At 48.9% G+C, this 23,503-nt stretch overlaps 1 protein-coding gene across 12 annotated transcripts in view; it reads right to left on the bottom strand.

Moving 5' to 3' along the window:
• CCDC57 (coiled-coil domain containing 57) overlaps positions 1-23,503 on the bottom strand; it is a 114,561-nt gene that overhangs the window by 38,332 nt on the left and 52,726 nt on the right. For 3 of the 12 annotated variants that reach the window (XR_006341360.1, XM_043905139.1, XM_043905140.1), the window contains exons 14-15: positions 20,941-21,141; positions 15,447-15,633 (exon numbers count right to left, since the gene is read on the bottom strand). Coding sequence is in view for 6 of the 12 variants with exons in the window: in XM_043905139.1 (XP_043761074.1) it covers positions 15,447-15,633; positions 20,941-21,141 (388 nt within the window). In the remaining 6 variants the exon portion in view is untranslated. The other 9 variants (XR_006341355.1, XR_006341356.1, XR_006341359.1 and 6 more) reach the window with 7 other exon arrangements.

Here is a 23,503-nt window from a genome sequence, read left to right as displayed (position 1 = left end):
GTTTGGTTTACTTTAATGAAAAGAAAAAAGAAAAGAGAGAGAGAGAGAGAAATAGAAGAAAAAAGAGAGGCCAGCACAGTGGGAAAACACTGTCATGGGCATTGCTTAGACCACCGTGAGGCCATCCAGTGGACTGACTCAGGATTTCCAGAACTCTAGTAAAGCAGCAGATGGATTGTTGAGATTTCAGAACCGAGACAGAGTAAATAAGGATTAATCACCTAGGACTGAAGAAACCGACACGGGACAATGCAGCTGCTACTGGGAACACTGTACATGTGACTTTAATGCTCTTTCTAGATACACAAGGAACCCTTTCTCTTTCCCCTTAAGCTGTCTGTGGTGGTGGTTTTAGTTGCTAAGTCATGTCTGACTCTTTGCAACCCCATGGACTGTAGCCCGCCAGGCTCCTCTGTCCACGGGATTTCCCAGGCAAGAATACTGGAGTGGGTTGCCATTTCCTTTTCCAGGGGATCTTCCTGACCCAGGGACTGAACTTGCATATCCTGTATCCCCTGAACTGGCAGGAGGATTCTTTGCCACTGAGCCATCTGGGAAACCCTTAAGCTGTCTGTAGTCCACACAAATTTAGTGGCCTCTGGTTTTATAAACTGAAATGAAACATTTCTAAGTGGTATCTTGTTCTCTTGAATCTGAGTCCTCCAGAACTTGGAAACTCTTGTTGAGTACTCTTCCTTTCCTGGCAATATAATAATCTGTGTAGGTTCAAAGGGAATCTGTTCTTGTTTCCATCAGGATTTGACTGGCAACATGGCCTTGCCTGGGTAGCCACAAGGGAGAATGATACTCATTCAATCACCAGGACCCAGCATGTTTAAGGATCTGCAGCTCAGGGATCAAGGCTCACAAGGCCCTCCCAGGAAAACTGCCAGGTGCCAGCCTCATAAGGGGATAAGGAAGTTCATCTCCTGGCAAGTCCAGGAGCCTCGGAATATTCTGGAAAGCTCAAGAAAAAAGGAATTTGCTTGAAATAATCCAGCAGGTGAAACATGGTGGGTTCTTGACTTCCTGGACTCAGGACAACAAATAAGATGCTTTCAAAAGTACAACCTGAAATCCTGATGGGAACTTCCAGCAAAGCAAACTCAAGAAGGCCAACATGATGGATTAACACTCTGACTGCACATACGGAAACAATCAGGCCAAATGAGATCAGCCTTGTTTCGTGATCAAGAATAATCTCTCAGATGAATTTCATCAAAAGCTGAGAAACTAAAGAGATAAAACAAAAAGCTACGGAAACTGCATTGCCTACTGCACATCCTAAGGAGCTATCAGGATCTTGCCTCTCATGGTGCCTGAGCTACTTTACAACTCCGGAAGCTGCCGGTTGTGCAGACCATGACTTGTCCCTTGGATTTATCATGGCCTCCCCATCCTCCCTTTAGAGAAACTGGTTCTGCCTCTGTTTGCAATTCAATTCCTTTACTCCATATACATTTGCTCTTTTGATTTTTCCTTGAATTGGTTATAACATCTGACTGGTTTCCTCACTGTTCAATGAAGAGGGGAAAATTCTAAATATGTGCTGGCTTTCATATCTGTTTGAGAATCATATCTTACTTCTTCCTGAAAATAATCTTTTAACACTTGTTATAGAAATATTATTAAAATGATGCCAGACATCAGAAAGGACACTGAATAATATGAACCTTGATGAGCTAAAACTGGTATGAGCACTTCTGCTTTAAGTAGCATGGTGTGAAAACTGATACAACACAGTTGTAAGGAGCAGAAGGAGAAATGGAAAGAAATACAAGAACAGTGCAAGATTTTAACGCAAAAATCATAATTCTTGGCATTTTAGGTTGATGAGTATACAAAAGTTTAGAAAGAATGTTAATCATTGTATTTAAGCTGAGGCGTCCCAACACTGGAGCCTACAGGCTGTTGGGTGGGGCTGGGTCTTGGTGCTGGGGTGGTGGCTGGCCTCCAGGAGAGCTCACCCTGGTGAGTACCTCTGCCACCAGTGTCCTTGTCCCCACAGTGAGCCATAGCGGCCTTCCACCTCCCCAGAGACCCTCCAAGACCAGCAGGATTACCTTTGGTGTTCTACTCATTTGTTCATCCACATGAACCTAAAATCCAGTTTGTCCAACTCCATGAAAAAATGTGTTAGGATTTTCATCTATTTGAGAACTGATGTCCTCAAAAAAGTAAACTCCAGTAGACATGCTAGAGTATGGATATCACATCAGTGGAAATACTATATCTCTGTTTCTCTAGATCTTCTTCAGCATCTTTAATAAAACTATATATATTTTTTTTTCCAAAAAGGCTGCTAAACAGAACACAATCAAAAGTAGACTTCAATTCTCTCTTCAATTTTGAAACTCTCTCTTGCGAAAATTAACCAAGGGTAACTCACTAAGATGGGAGTTAGGAGGCCAGAAGCGGAGCCCCTACGCATACCTCACTCATGTAAGTACAGATCTTGACAGAAGAGACGACTTTGGATCTCCGGACGGAAGTGACACTGCCTTACTGCCTCAAGGAGGAGGAAGACACTCTCTTAGCCTGATGGCAGCCCAGACGATGAGAGGTCACTACAGCTCAGCAAATGAAAAATCACTACACTCTGAACTCCCAGTTTCCTCCAAAGGACTCTGTAACAGCTCCCCACACAGTCCCCTACTCCTCTATAAAAAGGTTTCCTCTCTTTTGCTTTATCTGACTTGCATGTTAAGAAGCAAGTTAGAATCAGACTTGGACTATTTGCTTTACAGGACTATGCAGGTCAAGAAGCAACAGTTAGAACTGAACATGGAACAACAGACTGGTTCCAAATTGGGAATGGAGTACATCAAGGCTGTATATTGTCACTTTGCTTATTTAACCTATATGCACAGTATATCATGCGAAATGCTGGACAGGATGAAGCACAAGCTGGAATCAAGATTGCAGGGAGAAATATCAATAACCTCAGAGATGCAGATGACACCATCCTTATGGCAGAAAGTGAAGAGAAACTAAAGAGCCTCTTGATGAAAGTGAAAGAGGAGAGTAAAAAAGCTGGCTTAAAACTCAACATTCAAAAAACAAAGATCATGGCATTCAGTCCCATCACTTCATGGCAAATAGATGGGGAAACAATGGGAACAGTGACAGACATTATTTTCTTGGGCTCCAGAATCACTGCAGATGGTGATTGCAGACATGAAATTAAAAGACGCTTACTCCTTGGAAGAAAAGCTATGACCAACCTAGATGGCATATTAAAAAGGAGAGACATAAAAAAAGTAAACAAAATAAAAAGTAGAGACATTACTTTGCCAACATAGATCCGTCTAGTCAAAGCTAGGGCTTTTCCAGTAGTCATGTATGGATGTGAGAGTTGGACTATAAAGAAAGCTGAGTGCCAAAGAATTGATGCTTTTGAACTGTGGTGTTGGAGAAGACTCTTCAGAGTCCCTTGGACAGCAAGGAGATTCAACCAATCCATCCTAAAGGAAATCAGTCCTGAATATTCACTGGAAGGACTGATGCTGTAGATGAAGCTCCAATACTTTGGCCACCTGATGTGAAGAACTGACTCACTGGAAAAGATCCTGATGCTGGGAAAGATTGAAGGCAAGAAGAGAAGGGGATGACAGAGGATGATATGGTTGGATGGCATCACCGACTCGACAGACATGAGTTTGAGGAAGCTCTGGGAGTTGGTGATGGACAGGGAAGCCTGGCGTGTTGCGATTCATGGGGTCGCAAAGAGTTGGATACAACTGAGACTGAACTCACTGACTTGCATGTGGTTCACCACAGTCGTATGTCCCAAATTGGAATTCTTTGTTGCTCCTGAATAAACTCATTTTGCTGATAAAAAATAAGTTTTAGGTTAACACTGGAGGTCCTACCAAGATCCAGAGCAGACTCCTGACAATCTTGGGGCTGGTGAGCAAAAGGGTGTGGTACTCACCAAGTCCACGGGGCTCACTGTTTTTCTAGTCACCCCTGGAGTTTAAGGGGAAGGTTTTCTCCTGGATTGGATTTTCTCCTGGATTGGAGCTCTGCTCTTAGTGCATTTAGAACTCTCAAAGGCTTTATCTGGGATATGTTTAAAGGCTTCACCCTTTTTGTTAAGGCTTTGCTTTGTCTGTGAGCACTCATTCAGCACTTCGGCCTTCCTTGAAATCAGGCTGTCCCAACTGGAACTGTGCTGGCCTTCGGTCCAATTCCTTTTGGAACTGGGCTGTTCCTATTTGGAACTGTGCCATTCAGCCTTTGGTCTGATTGTTTTGGGATCAGGCTGTTCCAGCAGGAACTGTACTGCTATTTGGCCTGCAGGCTGTTTAAGAATTGCCCTCTCCGCTTTAGAGGAAAAAAAAAGAAAAAAAAAAAAACCCTCCAGAAAACAGGATCCCAGTTATCTAAAATGTCTTGAGGGCGCCCCACATTCAAAGACCCTGTCTGATTTTATGTTTAAAAAACCACAATCCCTTCTCATGCATGTTTCTAAAGAAATGGACAAATTTTAACCAAAAGTAATTTAGAACATCACTGGCCATTACGGAGAACTTTCAGACTCCCCAAGCTTACCTTTCTTAAAACTATTAGACAGCAGCCATGACTCTGAAATCATCAAAATTAAATTGGGTGCCTCTGTTGATTGCTATTTGGAGGCTTCCAAACATTATCAGGAATTTAAAATTGTCTCTCTACAAATACAATAATTATACCGTCTGAGGCAAACAAAGACAAAATGGCTATGAAGCCTCAGGCTCATCCCCCCCACTTCTTTGTCCCTGGTATCAGCTCATTCATCCCCCCACTCCCCCTCCCCTTGCTTCTTTGTCTCAGTCTCTGCCACCCTCTATCAGAAACTGCCCTTTAAAGGGAAAACTTCTGGGACTTCCCAGGTGGTCCAGTGGTAAGACCTCACACTCCCAATGCAGGGGGCCCAGGCACCATGCCTGGTCAGGGAACTAGATTCCACACTCTGCAACTAAGAATTTGCATGTAGCAACTAACAGTCTGAATAACACAACTAAAGTCTCACATACTACAATGAAAATCAAAGACCTTAGATCTGGCACAAATAAATTAATTAATTAAATAAAAAAATATAGAGCAATCTTCTGAGGGTCCAAATAGACCCATTACTTATGTAAGTAAGTAAGACCCATTACTTATGTTTCCTTGACAAAGGCTGAATTGCCACACACAGTTAAAAGTTTCCAAAAGTAACTGAGGACCTTGGTAGATTTGCTGAAGAATTTAGCATAGCTATTCAAACCTACCAGTCTGGTTTCTCAGATTTATATCAGTTAGTTCACAATCTTTTTGAGAGGCAAGCCAAACACTGAATGAAATTAGGCTGAAGGAATCACCCTGGAGGGCCTTTAGAAAAACAAACTCCTAGCTTCTAGTAAAAGAATCTGCCTGCAGTGCAGGAGACACAGGTTTGATCCCTGGTTCGGGGGAAGATCCCCTGAAGAAGGAAATGGCAACCCACTCCAATATTCTTGCCTGGGAAATCCCATGGACAGAGAAACCTGGAGGGCTACAGTCCATGGGGTTACACGAATCAGACATGACTTAATGACTAAACCACCACAGCTTCTGTTAAGAGGTCAGAACGTTTGCTGAAAACCCCCACCAGCAGTTAACAATTGCCTTTCCCAAGCCTGTTGATGGGAACTAAATTCAGGTTTGCACACAAAATTCTGATGAATCTGTTTGTGACTATTTAATTGACTTCAAATTGTCTTTAAAAAAATGCTGGTCTTCCTTCAGATGTTGAAATCACTTGGATAGCCCTTGTCGCCTCACTTACTACTGGGCTGAACCAGGATCATTCTCTTTTAGTTAGAAGGACAAGGGTGGAATGAGAGATTATGTCCACTCTGCTGCTACTGCTAAGTCACTTCAGTCGTGTCCGACTCTGTGCGACCCCATAGACGGCAGCCCACCAGGCTCCCCCGTCCCTGGGATTCTCTAGGCAAGAACACTGGAGTGGGTTGCCATTTCCTTCTCCAGCGCATCAAAGTGAAAAGTGAAAGTGAAGTCACTCAGATGTGTCCGACTCTTAGCGACCTCATGGACTGCAGCGTACCAGGCTCCTCTGTCCATGGGATTTTCCAGACAAGAGTACTGGAGTGGGGTGCCATTGCCTTCTCCATATGTCCACTCTAGATTTAGTTAACTTGGCAAATCAGCTGACTCGAATCCTAGGTGAGTCAAGACCACTAAATTCTTAATCTTTAATTCCTGAAAATGAAGGCGCCTTAACAAAACCCTTCTAGTCTCTGCTATTACTGCAAACAGCCAGGACACTGGAAAAAGACTGCTAAAAGTGTAAGTGTTTTGGGCATCTTTAGCCCTCTAACCAGCCTCTCAAACATGCTCTTAACTCCCTGTGAGGGGCTCTGAGGAATGACTGAGGCTCTCTCAATCCTCTCCTTGAATCAACTTGGAGAAACCACTCTCCAGACTGCGAACAAATCTCTGTCTTTACAGGCCCTAGATCACACTCTCGGTGTTGCAGCCCCACCACTATAAAAAAAAAAAAACAACTAAAATGGTCCAAATAGTGGGGGTCTCTAGTGAACCTCAATAGGGTCCTGTTTCTGAACCTCTTCTCTTTTGCTTAGACCCTTTAAGAGGTACACACCCTTTTCTCCTTAGCTCCTCAGCCCCTATTAATTTATAAGGCCACGGATTCTTGGAAAAGTATCATGCTGGAATTTCTTTCTCCCAAAAAGGGCAAGACAGTTCTAAAATTTGACAGTTGCCACAAAAATAATCAATCAGGTGAATTAAACCATCCTTTGACTTCTTTTATTTGCTCTGTCTCTGATAGTACTGGAGCTGCTTCTGGAAACACTGATTATTTGTCTCTATTGAATCAGCTACCACCTTCCTTATGGGCAAACTGTCCAACTGATACTGGCAAAATCCTCCCATCAAGATTCAAATAGATTCCCTCAAATGCCCTCCCCAAGTAAGCACTTCAACGTATAAAGTCTGTAACAGAAAAGGTTATTGGGGCTCAGGGCCTCATTATCCCCTACAGTAGTTCTTGTATTACTCCTATTTTACTTGAGAGAAAACTCAAGTTCTCTCTGGTTTTTTACTGGATTTGCATGTGGTTCACCATAATTGCATGTCCCAAACTGCAGTTCTTTGTTGTTTCCAAATAAACTCATTCTTCTGGAAAAATAACTGGCCTTTTGTTTTTTAGGTGAATACTCCTAATCAACTTGAGTGAAATAGAAAACCTGAGTCTGTAGTGGTAGAATATCTAGCAACTAATCATCCTGATAATATTATCCCTCAAAACCTCTGGGGTGGGACTTCCCTGGTGATTCAGTGGTTAAGACTCTGTGTTCCCAATGCAGGGGGCCCAGGTTAGATCCCTCATGCAGCAACTAAAGATCCCTCGTGCCACAACTAAGCCCCAGTGCAGCCAAATTTAAAAAAAAGCAAAACCCTGGGACATGGCAAAATCGATACTCAGAAAGGAAATTCACATCTTAAAACTATGCAATTACTAAACAAGAAAGGATAAAATAAATGCGTAAGAAATCAGGGAAAGAACAATAAAATAAACCCAAGGAAAGGAATGAATAAAAATAAAATGGAAACTTCTGATAAAGACATAGAAAACCACCCATTGACTCCAAGCAGTCATCTTTGAGGAAACCCCCTGGAAGGTAGCAAAGAAATTCTAAAACACACAGGTTAATAAACATATTTAACATGCTCTAGGAGGGATTACAAAGAAATGGGAAGACGTGGTATTTAAAAAAACAATGACTGGGCTTCCCTGGTGGCTCAGCAGTAAAGAATCTGCTTGCCAATGCAGGAGACACGTGTTCTTTCCTGATTCGGAAAGAAGCCACATGCTGCGAACAACTAAGTCCGTGTGTGTGCCCTCAGTCGCTCAGTTGTGTTTGACTCTTTGTGACCCCCACGAACTGTCGACCGCCAGGCTCCTCTGTGGAATTTTCCATGGCAAGAATACTGGAGTGGGTTGCCATTTCCTACTCCAGGGGATCTTCCCAACGCAGGGATCGAACCTGTGCCTCTCGTGTCTTCTGCACTGGTAGATTCTTTACCACTGCGCCACCTGGGAAGCCTAACTAAGCCTAAGTTCTACAACTATTGAGCCTGTGCTCTAGATCCTGGGAGCCACAACTGCTGAGCCCACCTGCTGCAACTACTGAATGAAGCCCGAGACCCCGTGTGTTGCAACAGGAGAAGCCACAGCAATGAGAAGCCCATGTACTTTAATTAGAGAAAAGCCTGCACAAAAACGAAGACCCAGCACAATCATTAAAAAAAAAAAAAAGACAAATAGTTGAGACATTTAAAGAATGGAAAAAACCCAAAAAACCCAACCAACCACAAATCTTAAGATGTAAAAAATAAATAAATAAATAAAAATACTTATTCCAGAGCAGGTTAAATTAAAGCAGAATAACCCTCACGTAGACACAGGATGATAGAACAGGAGCACAAATGGGTTGGAAGAAAAATCTTAAAGCAGCCATAGAGGAAAGGGAGGCCACCTGCGAGGAAGAGGCTCATACTGACGCTGGCTTCTCACAAATTAGCAGGGTACTGTCTGACAAAAAAGTTGTAAGAAAATGCCAATCAGAAGTCCCCTTCCAGCTATGCCATCGTTCTAGGAAGTGGTCAAAATAAAATCATTTTATGAAGACAAAGTTTACCGCCCACAGGCCCTTCTTGAAGGAAAGAATAGATCCCTGAATATCAGATCCTTTCCTTCCAAGGCCCTCAGAACACACGAGTGAAGCTGTGCATGACCCAGGACTTCCAGGGGTTCGGAGACGAAGAGTGTGGCAGGGCGCTGATAGCGAGGGGCAAACACACCAAGAATTCATAAAATGTGACTGAAAATCACTGCTTCTCAATTAATATCGTTTACAGGACTGGAGATGCACATGTGTAATCATAATTAATAAACTAAATGTAAAGAGGTATTTTCCTATTTATGCATGTATGCCCAATAAACAGTATTGGGTCAACCAGCTAACCACTTAGGAAAAAATAAAATAAAGCTAGATCCCTAACCTGTTTCTTTTTTACCAAATCATTTCTAGATGAATCAAAGATTCAGCAGCAGGAAAGTTGGGGGAGAGCACAAAAGAAATTCAGCAGAAAAATTACATAATGAGATACAAATGGCCAACACCCACACCCACACACAGAAATGTAAAGAAATACAAATTAAAACAATGAACTTAATTTACCTAACTAAACTGGCAAAAACTGATTTCTAATGAATTTTTAGCTTCTGTGAAGCTGTGGTCAAATACACACTTTACTATTGTAAAAAAACACCCAAATGCACTTTCCCTGGGGTCGGGGCGGGGTGGGGGTGGGGGTGGGGGGAGGTGAGGAACGGTTCACATTCTCCTGAGAGGCTGGTTGGAGCGTGTCTGCTGGAGCCCACTGAACAGACATGTGATAGAAACAGTCCAGTGCGTGGAGTCTCCTCTGGGGCCAGCTCGGTGATGACCCTGAGGGAGGGTGTGCAGAGCTAGGCAGGAATCACTCAGTTTCAACATGAGGGTGCATGTGACAGCAAGAACAAACAATCCAACAGACAGGCAGCAAAATGCAGATAAGTTCTAGTTGGCAATTTGTGCTTTCCAGTATAAATTAACTATCTCTCAGCATTCATTTAAATTTTTATAGTGAGCAAATAGCCTTTTCAAAATCAGGGGGGAAAAAAAAAAAGAAGAGCCTTTAAGAAATGTTAGATATCAGAGAATACATATTGTGTGATCCCCACTCTATGACATGCTGGAAAAGACTACACTACAGAGACAGGGAAAAGATGAGTGGTTCTCAGAGGTCAGGAGGGAGGGAGGGTGACCAGGAGGAGTGCACAAGGTTTAAACCCACAGAACGTAAACCATGAAGGTGAACCCTGATGTAAAACTGTAGGACTCTGGGTGATGCTGTGTCAAAGCAGTTTCACTGATTGCAACGAATGTATCATCTAGAGTGGATGTGGGCTCAGCGGGAAAGGATATGCTTGCAGTGCAGGAGATCGCCTGCAACGCAGCAGACGGTTTCCATCTCTGGGTCAGGAAGATCCCTTGGAGGAGGAAATGGCAATCCACTACAGTAGTCTTGCCTGGGAAATCACAAGGAGAGAGGAGTCTGGCGGGCTACAGTCTATGGGGTTGCAAAGAGTCGGACACGATTTAGCAACTAAACCGCACCAAGTAAATGTGGATAATAGGGGAGCTGTGCGTGTGCAGGGCAGGGAGTGTATGGGGAGTCTGTTGTCTTCTGCTCAGTTGTGCTGTGAATCTAAAACTACTTGCCCTCCAAAATAAAGTCTTCCAAAATTGTCAGATGTTAAGATCCTGATAACCAACACTCTAAAGAATCCCAGCTGTGTACTGGATTAAGAAAACATCATAGGCTGTTCCAATTTTGGGGAAAAGGAGAATTGGCAGCAGGAGGAAGAACAAAGTAGGGGAGAGGTGGGCCGAGTTGAAGTCCACTCGGTCTGGCCTCATGGCCTGTCCTTTTCTGATCTTCCATTGTGCAGCCCGGCTCAGGCTGTACTGGCATCTGTCGTGGTCCTGGCCTTACCCCCAGCAGATGGTGTGATGGCCTCTGTCCCAGAGGTGAGGGGTGAGCACTTGCAGCTGGGCTGATGGGAGTGCAAATGGGGCTGGGGCACCTGAGGACACGTGATGCCCCAGCATTGCCACCCACCCACTCACTTAGAGATTAGGTAGGAGAGTGAAATTCTGAGTCAGGGCCACATGCCCAATCACACAGTCTGCCTGTCTGAAAGTGCAGGTCGGAACCACATGAGCCTGCTTGTTTGTAAATGCAGATCTGAAGGCCTTGAACTGGAGAAGGGGGGATGTGGCTGGGACAGGAGCCTGACCCCAGGCTGTGGGGGATGCAGGATGAAACCAGGGTAAGTGAAGGGGCGGCTCCGCTAGCTCCCTGGGAGATGAAGTTCTTTCCCAGAGGCGGACAGGTGAGGACAAGCCCTGGGGCTGACCCTGCCCAGTGGTGCTGGAACCAGAGGGAGCCCAAGTGGGCATAGCTCTGCCTTGGCTGGATGGTACATAACACACTTCTGTCACAGTTGGTCACTCTGTACCACTTAGTGACAACAGTCACATGACTGATGACCTGGATAAATCAGCTTTGTAAAAAAACATGCAGACAGACCAGTCTTGGTCACAACTTTTGCTGTCTCCCTATGTGGGAGAGCAGAAACCTATTGCCACATGGTATTGGGGAGGGTGGCCTTCCCAAAAGGGAACTAATGGAGTGTGCTGGGCATTCTTAAAATAGTTTTTTTCTTTTTTAAATTAATTAATTTGGCTGCTCCGGGTCTTCATTGCTTCATGCGGGCTTTTTCTAGTTGTGGAGAGTTTGGGGGCTACTCTCTAGTTGCTATGCTCAGTCTTCTCATTGTGGTGGCTTCTCTTGTGGAACATGGGCTCTAGAGCACGTGGGCTCAGTAGTTAATGCACATGGGCTCAGGAGTTGTGGCTCCAAAGCACAGGCTCAGAAGTTGCGCAAGGGCTTAGTTGCCCCGGGCCATGTGGGATCCTCCCAGACTGGGATCAAACCTGTGTCCTCTGCATTGCAAGGCGGATTCTTAACCACTGGACCACCAGGGAAGCCCTGTACTGGGCATTCTTACAAACCACCACGATGCACAGGTTCACAGAGCAAACCCCTCACCCTTCTCCTCTCATCTACTATCCTCCTCAAAGTGTTAGGATGGAGGTGCTTCCTTCCAGCCTACCCTCTGTGTGCATGCGGGCACACACGCTGTGTATGTTCACCTGGGCCTCAGAGCACACTGTTCTGCAGGCCGCTCTTCTCATAGGCTGACATGTCTGGGCTGGCACACACATCATGTGGGCAGCAGGCTGAGCCTGGTCCTTAGAGTGTCCAAGTCTGTGAGGAAACAACACAAAGTGAGGAGTTTTGAAGTAATTTGGAAGGGCCACATTTTATTGTACTTGACAAAATAATTATCCACAGTGGACTGGAGCTGAAGGGGGAAAACGGGCTGTCTCTCTCATTTGAGAAGTACCATGCAGAGATGGTGCCCAATGGGAATGTGGGAGACCCGTGGGCATGCAAGCAGCCCACACGCTCTCTTTTTAAAAATTTGCTTACTTATTTTTGGCTGTGCTGGGTCTTTGTTGCTGTGAGTGGACTTTCTCTTGCTGCAATGTGCAGGCTTACTGCAGTGGTTTCTCTTATGGAGCACAGGCTCTAGGATGCATGGGCTTCAGCAGTTACGGTGTGTGGGCTCAGAAGTTGTGGTTCATGGGCTCCAGAGTGCGGGTTCAAGATTTGTGTGGCAGGGGCTTAGATGCCTCGTGGCATGTGAAGTCTTCTCGGGCCAGGGATTGAATCCATGCCCCCCGTATTGGCAGGGGGACGGGACCAGCAGGGAAGTCCACCCCACATGCCCTTGAGGGTTAAAGCAGCAGCCATGGTCCGATTCCAATGTCCCAAAGATGGACCCCTAGACCTTCCCAATTGCTTTCTTACGTAACAAAAAACACTGCCAAACATCCTTGCATATGCATCTTTTTCAGATTTGTGAGAAAATATTTTAAAAAGATCTCTAGGGGAAGATTTGCATATTCAAAGGGTATGATAATTTTAAAAGTTGTGAGATGCAGGCAAACTGCCCTCTGAAAGGCTTCACCAATGACAGCTCTTGCGATGAGACTTTTTAGTCTGGGCGTAAACTCGACGCTGACTTACTTGCCCTCTTCAGACTCCTGCAGAGGCATGTGGCATCCACACCCTTGTCACTTCTGGGGATTTTCTCCTAGACGCTCCATCCAGCACTTTGCTTGCCATCAGTGGATGCCCAAGTTGGGTACTGATTCTATCTGTCAGGTATGTTGCAAATATTTTTCCCATCTGTTATTTGTCTCTTATCTTTGTGTACGATGTCTTTTCCTTACAGATGTTTTAGGATGTGACGACGTCAACTCTGTTGTTTTTGCCTTTCCCACTTCTAGGTGGTTTTAGACTTTTTTTTACCATTATTTAGGGAAGCCTAAATAATGAACTGAGCCAGTGTGCACAGCGAATGGGGAAAAGGGCGGTTGGAGCAGAATCCCACATCCCTACACATACAGAAGTCTTAGGAAATGAAGGAGCGATAACCAGAGATGCAGATGAAAACAGTTACAGGCCACCATGTGCTGCTCTATAGTAGCACTAGAAAGACTAGGGACTTCGGGGAGATTTCCAGCAAAATGCACATGTCCAGAATTGATCCAAGAAGAGGCAGAAAATCGATACAGACATATCACCAGAGAAGAAAACCAGAAGAGATTACTAAAAGCCTACCACTAATGAAAACACCAGGCATGGAAGGCTCTACTGCCGAGGTCTCTCTAACTTTCAGAGAAGGCTGCAAACTTGGCTGCTAGGGATGTGTAGCTTTCTCTGACACTGGGAGGCACAGGAGGGCAGGTCCGGCAATGGAGGATCTGCTCCTTCGTTGGACAGGTGGGCAGATGGATGGATGAGGGGTAGATGGGTTGAGAGACGTGTGAATGTGTCAGTGAGTGGATGCTGGATAGAGAGATAGGTGAATGACACATATTTGGCTGTGAGATCAGCTGATTAGACAAGGAATTCACCATGAGGGGAAAGACAGGTTCACTTGAATAAAAGGTCAGAGGGGGAGGGAGGCATGGCTGTGCCTCCCTCTGGAAGCCTCGGGGGCTGGGAGGGCACCTGAGCAGTGGCAGGGCTTGGCACAGAGGCCAAGGTCAAGGAGAAGCAAGGTTCAGATGTGGGAGGGAACAGAGTGGAATTAAGAAATGGAGCCATAAGTGCTGAAGGCCATGAAATGACAGGCGTGTGGGGCGGGGAGCACGAGTACACGGCATGGCCTTTTAAAGTAAAAACAGGGTTTTTAGTGAACTTGGCAGAAGATGGCCCAGAAGTGCCCCTAAGGAACAAGCAAAGCCAAACCTTCCCCTTCAACTTGTGGAACAGAAGGAGGACTGAATGGAAGGAGGGCTTTGTCAAACGGGTTCCAAGGGAAGAAGACAACTCCCGTGAAAGATGCCCACTGTTGCTGCTTGCACACTGATGACATCTAGAAATACACTGAGCACTGCTCGCCCTTCTATCAGGGGTCGGTTCTTAGAAGGACAAAGCCTCTGAGTTTAAGTCTCGCCCAGGTCCCCTACCCACAAAAGGTGGATGTGTACAGCGGTCTACAAGTATAACTGGGGATCATTTTACATGGATGGTTTGGTTTACCTCTGTATCCCGGGCGCCTGGCACATAGCAGCCACTCAGCAAGATGTCTGCTGAAAACACAAGTGATTTGTCTGCTCCGCCATGGTCTTCCACACCCTGTCCCCTCAGTTCCACTGTCTCCTTTGTGCTCCTGAGTCCCACTTCCCATCACTTGGTAATTTCAGGAGTCAACATATTAAGGCTAAATAGTAATATATTCAAAACAACTATTCTCATTCATGCAGGTATGTGCTGGGGAGAGACCAGCGTGGATGTTCTGTCCTGTCTCCTCCCCTTCAGTGGGAAGTGCTTTCTGGACACTGCAGTGGTTGGGGGTGAGAAGGACCCAGGAGGGAAGCCAGGGCTCTCCTTAGTCAAGAGAAACATTTTGTGGATACCCTGTTGCTCTGAGCTCTTTACAGGCATGCTGGGGCACTCTGCCTCCAATAGGAAATGCAAGTCAGGGACCTTGCTCCTAAAGTAGGTGAGCTGTCATGGAGAGAGGGGTGGCTTAGTTTCACATCAACAACAGGGTGAAATCCCAAAGACCCCAGATTTGGAGATCATCACAGTTACTCAAAGCTGTGGCTGGAAAAGGACAGAGGCAGGAGCCACAGAAGGTGAGGGGGAGGCTGCAAGAAAGGGGCCGATGCCTTAGCTGCAGGAAAACCAAGGGGCTTAAAAGCAGGGAGGCTGGTGCGCCGAGATGCTGGGAGAGGCCCAACATCTAGCAGCTCTAGTGGGTTAACCGTGGGACCTCAGGCCCGGCCCATGGGTCCCTTTCTCAGGAACCAGCACCCAAGACCCCCATGACGGGCAGCCTGGGCGTCTGCAGCCCACGGTCCAGGCCTTGGCCTTGCTGCACACACTGCCGCCTTTATCCTGAGGAGGCCAAGCCTGGGAATGGCCTGGGAACACGGCAGCCTTTGCTGCCACCACAAAGCCACATAGAAACACCAGCTGCTTCGCTAACCTGTGGCATTTTTCTCACAAAATGCTGCCAGAGGGGTGGGTTCACGGGACTCCCACCACAGAGATCAAGCTGAGTCCTGTCTGTTCTCCCTCTGTCCCCAACCCCAGCCTGGGCTGGGCCTCCCCCCTCCACCCAGCCCTCCTTAGGCCAGCCCTCCCCTGCACCCTGCACCTCCATCCCCAGAGCAGGGGTGGAGTCGGGGGGAATGACCCACCGGTGAGGTGCCCCAGCTCCGCTCGCAGCCGGTTCCCCAGCTCCAGGAGCTGCTCCTTCTCCAGGCGCAGCCGCAGGATCTTCCTGGCAGCCTCCTTGAGCTTCCTCTGGAGTCGGGGTACAGACAGGACCTGCAGGGGCTGCGTCCCACGGTCCTCCTTCCCCACGGGTCCCCCGTCTGCAGGAACCTGTGAACAAACCCACACGGCAGAGACATCAAATGAGCCTGGGGTTGGTGGGGGGGGAGGAGGAAGTGGGAGTGAGGGTGCGGACAGAGGGAGCCACTGCCTAACCAACTGTCCCAGAACCCACACCACTGGGTGACGTCCCTCCAACATGACGCATCCACAGCAGCCTTCGCTCTCATTGCCGGGGGGTGGGGGGGTGGAATGGGGGGACGGCGGGAAGTATGTGATGAAGGTCCTCAAAGCTTCCAGGCCAAGGCTTGCCTGCCCTTGCTTACTCTGTGGCTCCTGCGCCCCCTCACCGCCACCGCCTTTGTGTCTTTCCAGGGAAGACAATGAGGAAGCAGCCCAGGCCTGGGACCCATGAGGGCTACACATGTGATCACCACCTCCTCTGCTGGCACCTTTGTCATAGGCTGGGTGTCTGGTGTGGAAGGGGGCCGGCGGAGAACTGAAGTGAGGCCTGTGACGGGAACCCAGCCTCGGTTACTCTTTCTCCAGCCCTGGACATCTGCGCGGCTGGGCCCCTCTCCAGTGCCTCCTCTGCCCTCACTCACTCAGCACGTTGTTTCCCCTGCCTCCTCTCTGACTTCATCTGTCCAGACTCCTAACTCAGACATTTTCTCCACCTGTCCTTCAGACTTCCCTCAAACATCACAGGCTGGCCCAGCTTTCCCACTGTCCTGACCCTAATGAGAGTGCAGAGAGAAAGCAAAGGAGGCCAAAGGAAGGAGCAGTGGCTGCTTGGGGTCTCATCTTCTGGGCTGGGAGGTAGCCCCGGGGCAACACTCAAGGTCTGAGCCCCCTTGCCCAGGCGGCACCATACAGCCCTCCATTCTACCACTGGCCCAGCTGTCCCATTTCTCGCTATCCCACGGTCCAACCGTGTGGCTCTTATACGCACATGCTGTCCCACCTAGAGGGGGAAAAGAGAAAGGGAAAAAGGAGAATGTGTGTGGCTGCCTTTGTGCCGGGCAGGGGCCCAGGAAGAGCCAGTGGTGTCCAAGGCCCCGAGGGAAGCAGGTGGCCTACTTAGGCATGGCTATTGCCAACACCTATGAAAAGCTGCACTGCTAACCTAGCCAGGCGAACTGGCGCCAGAATGAGGAACCTGCTCTGTGTCCCTGGAATGGACCAGCACACCCTGTCCTGGCCGTTTCCTGGTGTGCCTTTCCAGGGCTGGCATGCACCTGTGCCCTCCTATGGCCTTGGAGCCACGGTGACTGCACAGCACATGCCTGGCATATGGCGTGAAGGGGGCATATGGAGGTGAGATGGCAAAGGGGACGTCAGGGAAAGGCCTTGGCGCAGGGCCTCTCAAGGGCACAGGACCGGGACTGGTGGGAAACCTGGAGTGTGAACTCACACACAGGGCTGCACAGGCCCCAGATGGCGGACATGACGACCCCTCTGGAAAGTCGCACAGCCTCCAGGGGTGCAGCTCTGGGGTTGGGGGACCAGCCTGGCCAATTCTCCAGGCTTGGTCCCCCTCTACAGGGATATGCTGTAGGATTATCTTGTGTTATCTAAAGTAAAATCCCGAAAACAGAAACTTTCCAAACCTCAGAACACTTAGAAATTTAAAAATCTCTTCAAAAGCAGCACCCCGCCCACCCACCTACCCCCATCACCTGCCCAGCAAAGACGACCCCTGGCCTGAGCCGAGGAACCAACGCTGCCCAGGACGTGGCAGGGCTCAGGGCTGGGGAGTCCTGATCTTGAATGGTCAATGTTCTTTCACACAGTGATTGTACGCGATGAGCGGGGGACTGCAGCAGAGTGCCCCGCTCTTAAGCTCAGTTCCTGGTAAGATGAAGCTTATTTTGATGACTCTACAGCCTCACCCCACAGTGACACAGTGCTAATAATGACCTGAAATACCTAAGAGCTTCTGCACTGCTACATTCAGGGGCCAAGGTCCCACCCTGTGACGGCCACGTCCCACCTGCCCCCACCTTGCTCGGGTGCAAGTCCCAGCATCTTGGCCAGAATCCACACAGCAGAGGGGAAGCTTGAGGCATCCTAATGACTGTTCCCCAGGAAGAGAGTGTCTGGGCTCCCCCCAGAAGCCCTGTGGGGAGGCTGAGGACCAGGGAGAAGCAGTGTGGGCTCCCTGGGGGCAGGCTCCCAAACTTCCAGTCAGAGCCAGTGGGAGGGAGAGCAGCGCCAGCAGCCAGCACTGTCCCCTAGTGGTCGAAGCCGGGAGACTTCCAGTAGGCGTCTTGTCTGGGGTCTGGGCAGAGGGGCCCAAGGGAGGGAGGGGCCTGGGTGAACAGAGAAACAGGGAAGTGTGACCATGCAGCCTGAGGGGAGCTCCGTGGTCTGCAGGTCCCTTCTGGGTTGGGGGTCTGGTCTTGATGGGGCAGAATCTCATCCCCAGGGAGAAGCTGCAGGGTGGCCTGAGGCCTCATGCCCCTGTCTCACTGCTGGTGCTTCCTCCCCTCTCCGCACATATCTCTCTCTGAACCATCTGAGGGTGAGTTGGAGACATTGCACCCCTTTATGCCCTGATACGTCATTTTGTACTTTCTAAAAATAGGGGCATTCTCTTAGTAATCAGTTAAGAAACCTGCCCAGATGGCTGACCCAACCCGTCTCGAAAGATGCACAGCCTCTAGGGGTGCAAAGGTTGAGGGGGTGCGGGACCGGCTAGGCCATCCTTTCTCTAGGCTTGGTCCTCCTCTACAGGAACATGGCAGAAATTTCACAGGGCCATGGCATTATGACCTAACGCACAGTCCACAGGCACCTCCATCAGCTCGCCAGACATCCTTTATGGCCTGTTTCTCCTGCCTTGGGTCCATGATCCCACACGTCTTCCATGTGCTGGGTCTCCTCAGTCCTCAGCAGAATGCTCTCAACAGGACAGGCTGATGTTTAGTGTCCCTCGGTCAGGATTTGTCCAAGATCTCATACTTGGAGTCAGGAGCGAGGCTGTCCCTCTCCCGTCCATTGGCCCACGATGTCCGTCTGTCCCAGTGTCGGTAACGGAAGCTGATCCCTCGGAAGTGGTGTCCATGGGCTGCTGCACTGGAAGGTTACTGTCTTCCCTTCACAATAAGAACTTGTGGGGAGATTTCTCATAAACAGCTTGTCCAGAATTTCAGCATCCACTGATGACCTTCCCATGGTGTCATTCCCTTAACATCCTACTGCAGGTCATTGCAGGTTGATGTTCTAAGTAAGAGTTTCCCTCTCTCCTTCCTTTCCTTGTCAGCTTATTTGCATCAGCATGAATGCAACTCCCTGTTTTAGTAGGCAAATTATAACTGTGACTTCATGATTGACTAGTCTGCATCTGGTCAGTGGGAGCCCTTTATGCTGGCTCCTACCCCCTTGTCATGTCTCTGCAGTGGTGGAATCGGCCTCTTACCCTGGTTCTTCTCTACAGAGCAGGTAGTTCAGGAATGGGATCTAGGCACTGGCTGTGTGCTCACCCACCCTGGGGAGCCACTGTTCCTTGGCTCCCAGTGGATGGAGCCAGGATGTGCGAACACCCCTCTCTTCAAAGTAACCCACGAGTTTAACCTGGTGACTCCAAGCCCAATCTGTGCCCCAGAGGTACCTCAGCCCTCCCCACCACCGTTTCCCCCAGTCTCGGAAGCCTGGTGCCCACAACCTCTTCTCTGGGCACCCAAAACACAGCTGGGCAATTATGAGTGGAGCCTGGATTGGGTGGGCCTGGTCTGGGCCAAGGGTTTCCTGTGCCTCCAATTTCTCACCCTAGGAGTGACCTCACCAAGGTCAAGGGACACCTAGACCTGGAAGGAGGTGGGACCCTGACAGCTGTGCAGAAACTACAAGACCCAGAGAGCTCACTCAACACCCACCCTGGGAGAACAGCCGTGGGCCTCAAGTTGCTTCAGATCCCAGGATGTCTGCAGAGGGATAAGTACTTTAACTTTAATTTCCACTCATTTGCAGGGTTTCTTCCTCTTTCGCTCAAAACAGGTGGGGTCAGTGAGTTATGTGAGGGCTGCTAACAAGGGAGCTATGAGGGCCACTGGGGCTGCAGCAAGCCCCTGGCAACACCTGGAACAGCTGTGGCCATGGCAGGAGAGCAGACACATAGCTGGCAACTGCTGCCCAGCTGGGTCCAGAGCCTCTGGACTTGACTCCTGAGATACAGGACTGTGGAGATGTCTGAGGCTCCTGGGGACGGCACCCACCTACCGATGGCACAGAGGGTTCACTTTCCACTTCCTGTGCCCCACAGCTCAGACTCCCTCAGCCTCCCCCTCACCAGCCCCTAAAGACACTCCTCACATGTTTGCCCCTGCCAAGGCACAGCGGCCTCCCTTGTGTTCACTGGGTCAGACAGCGTCCTGGGCTGCATATTCTCCCTTCGAGGCCCTTCAGAGCCCCTGATAGTAGGTCCTGGAGGTGGGTCCCTCCTGTGTCCCTGTGTCACTCTCATAGCTTGGTCGGTGGGATAAGAGCCACTCAGCAGGGGGTGGGGTGGGTGGGGAATGCAGTCAATGCTGTTTCTGCCTGGGCACTCTCAGCACCTTCCAGACATCATTTTATTGTCCCTAAAACCTTCTGCCTATGACTAACCCATCTGCAGACATAGGTAACACAGGTAACTGCAGGTCACTGCAGGAAACAGGTAACTGCAGGTCACTGCTGCAATCACAATCACAGGTAACTGCAGGTCACCATCTGTGATTGCAGGTAACTGACAGATCTCAGGAGGTGTGTCACATGATGCCTGTGACAAAAGCCAGTCTTTGCAGCATTTCTGTAACGGCATTCAGGAAGCGGGCAAGTAGCCTGTCTGGTAGGCATGTAGGGGAAACGTGCTGTGGTAGAACTCATGCCCTGGCTTGGGACCTTGGCCTAAACCCAACCATGGAACTGGAGGGGGACGGGGTGCCAAGGGCCTGACCAGAACCAGGACACTAGGTGGCCTGGTGGCCAATGCTCCAGGCAGTATCTCAAACACTCTGAGAAGCTTATGAGATCCACAGGGTCCACCCCTGGGGGTCCTCTGGAAGGAAAAGTCACCTTGTTATATCCATTTCAGGGCTCCCCAGGCCCTTGAAGCACATGGTCAAGGCCTCCTGTTCTAGAGGACATGGAATGGCCCCCTTCACGTGTGTAGGCACCCTACATAGTTTTACATGAGGGATCTCAGCGACCTGCAGGACAAGGGCGGGGTGGCAGCCCTTTACGGCATCTGCAGGGAACAGCCCAGACAAGGCCAGCCCAGCCAAGGAAGAAGAGGGAGGGTGAGGCGGGCTCCCCACTGGCCAAGACCACACCCCAGACCAGTCCCGCACAGGATGCCAAGCACCACAGGGCACCCACCTCTCCTCCAACAGCTGCAGTATCTGAGGCCTTTGGCTGCTGCCTGCTGGCAGCACCCCCACTTTCCTTCCGAGCTGACCCGAGATGCTTCTCCAGCTCGGCCACCTGCTTCTGCAGCTGCAGAGCCTCCAGGTGCACCTGGTCCAGCTCATGGAGAAGCTCTCGCTGGATGGTGTCCACGTCCAGGGGTTCCTGCAGCACCTAAGAGGCCATTTTAGAGGCAATGTTAGGAAGGAGGCAGGCTCTGGGAGGGGGTCTGGAACAGATCAGCAGGGAGGACAGGGAAGCAGAAGAAGGGCAGCACTAGGTGGCAGAAAGTCCAGAAAGATCAGAAGGACACATGCCGGTCAGCCTCCCCTCTCTGGCTTAATTCCAACCTCCATAAGACTGCACCCCTGCAACCAAGCCACTGCACTTCTGGTCCCACCTAGTCAGGCTCCCCAGTGGCTTCACTCGTCACCCCCAGAGTGAAGATGTGGGCACCTGCAGCAGAGCCTACACTGGACCCAAAGGTGGTTGGGGAGAGTCTGTGCATGGAAGTGTCTGGACAACAGGTCTTAAAACCCTCTCCCTGGGCCTGAGTCCCAGGTGGAGACAAAGGGCAAGTAATCATGGGCAGGGGTGGGAAGGCCCAAGCATATCAAATGACAGAAGTGGAGGAAGCGGCAGGAATGGAAGTCCCAGCCGCACGAGCAGTGTGGGTCAGCTGCGGGGTGGCCGGGAGGTATGTCAGCAGAGTCCAGGCCAGAGTTCTGGGGCCACCCTGTCCTTCAGCTGCCTCTCTGGACGTCTACTCTCCCGGCATAAAGAGGGAAAGACAGGCAAAAAGAAAGACACACTTTTCTACACCCACAACTTTCCCATTTTATTCTCAGGAAGGTAAGATACCATCTTCCTATTCCGGAGGCTTCCACCAGGCTTCCACCTGGTGGCTCAGGTGGTAAAGAGTCTGCCTTAATGCAGGAGACCTGGGTTTAATGCCTGAGTCAGGAAGATTCTCCTGGAAAAGGGAACAGTAACCCACTCCAGTATTCTTGTCTGGAGAATTCCATGGAAAGAGGAGCCTGGCAGGTCACAGTTCATGGGATTGCAAAGAGTCGGACATGACTGAGTGACTAATACTTTCCTGTTCCAGGGACTTCTATAATGAGTTTGTAATGAATATTTTATTCTTTGTCACACACACTAAAAAAGGTGATCATCTGATAAACAAATACTGTTAAGTAAAAAAACAAATAGAAAACACTTTACGGTAGACTTTTACCCTCAGGATAATCAAATCATCTGTGATTACCAAAACAAAATTAAAAGTTCTTATTTATATATTTATATCCTGTTTGTAGCTTGTGGGGCGTGTGAAATCCTCACGGTGGGGCAGAACTGGGAAAGGGCACAGATCTGAAGGCCCCCTCCCCTCGTATGTGACACAAGTCTACAATCCCAGAAAGAGAAAAGCGGTCAAGTTCATCTCCACTGCAATAGCACAATTGCTCTTCAGTCAAGATAAGGCATCTGATTTCCAGGCACTGCCTGCTCCCCACAGGAGACAGAAAGCTCCGAGCAATGTCTGTCACTAGTCAGGAGTTCTGTTCCACAGAAGATGCAGTCTGCAGGATGGTGTAACCCACACACTTACAGACTTGAAAGGACATGGGAAAATGGCCCCAGGGGAAAGAAACATCACAAGGCAACACGGACGTGTGACACCACCAACACCAGCACTAAGAGCTGTGCTCCCAGGGACATCATCGAGACCATGAAAAGGTAAGTCAGGGAATGGGAGGCAAAGTCTGCAAATCACGTATCTGACCAGAGACTTGAACCCAGAAAATACAAAGAACTCTGACAATTCAACAATGAGACGACAAACAGCCCAATTAAAAGTGGGCAGAGGATGCTCATGGACATTTCTTCAAAAAAGACATACAAATGGCTGATAAGCACACAAACACATGCTCAACGTCATTTTTTATCAGTTCAGTTCAGCTGTTCGGTCATGTCCAACTCTTTGCCACCCCATTTCTTTTATCAAGAAAATGCAAATGGGCCACAGTGAGGTCCACATCAAACCTGCTAGGATGGCTAGAGTCAAAAAGACAGAAAGCAGCTGCTACAGGTGAGGACATGAGACATGGGGGCCATTGTGCACCTTCCGGGAGTGGAAAGTGTGCAGCCACTGTGGAAATGTTTAGTGGTTCTCCAGAAAGTTGAATGTAGAATTACCCTGTGACCAGGGATTCCACTCCTTTACGTCTACCTGGAAGAACTGAAACAGGCACTTGGACAGATAGGAGTCCACCACATTGACAGCAGCCAAAGGGCGGAAGCAACCCAAGTGTCCAGCAGATGAGTGGGTACACTGAATGTGGGGTTCTTAAGAGGAAATTCTGACCCCTGCTACAACATGGATGAACCCTGAGGACATCATGCTGAGTGAAAGCAGCCAGTCACAGAAGAACAAACACTGAGTGATTTCACTCATAGGAGGCTCCCAGAGGAGACGGCTTCACAAAGATGAAAGAGTAGAGTTTACCAGGGGCTGGGGGCAGGAAACAGGGAGTTA

The sequence above is a fragment of the Cervus elaphus genome, chromosome 5 (assembly GCF_910594005.1).
Source record: "Cervus elaphus chromosome 5, mCerEla1.1, whole genome shotgun sequence".
NCBI lineage: Eukaryota > Metazoa > Chordata > Mammalia > Artiodactyla > Cervidae > Cervus > Cervus elaphus.
Note: the sequence above shows the minus strand (reverse complement) of the source record. Positions and strands in the feature narration are given on the sequence as shown.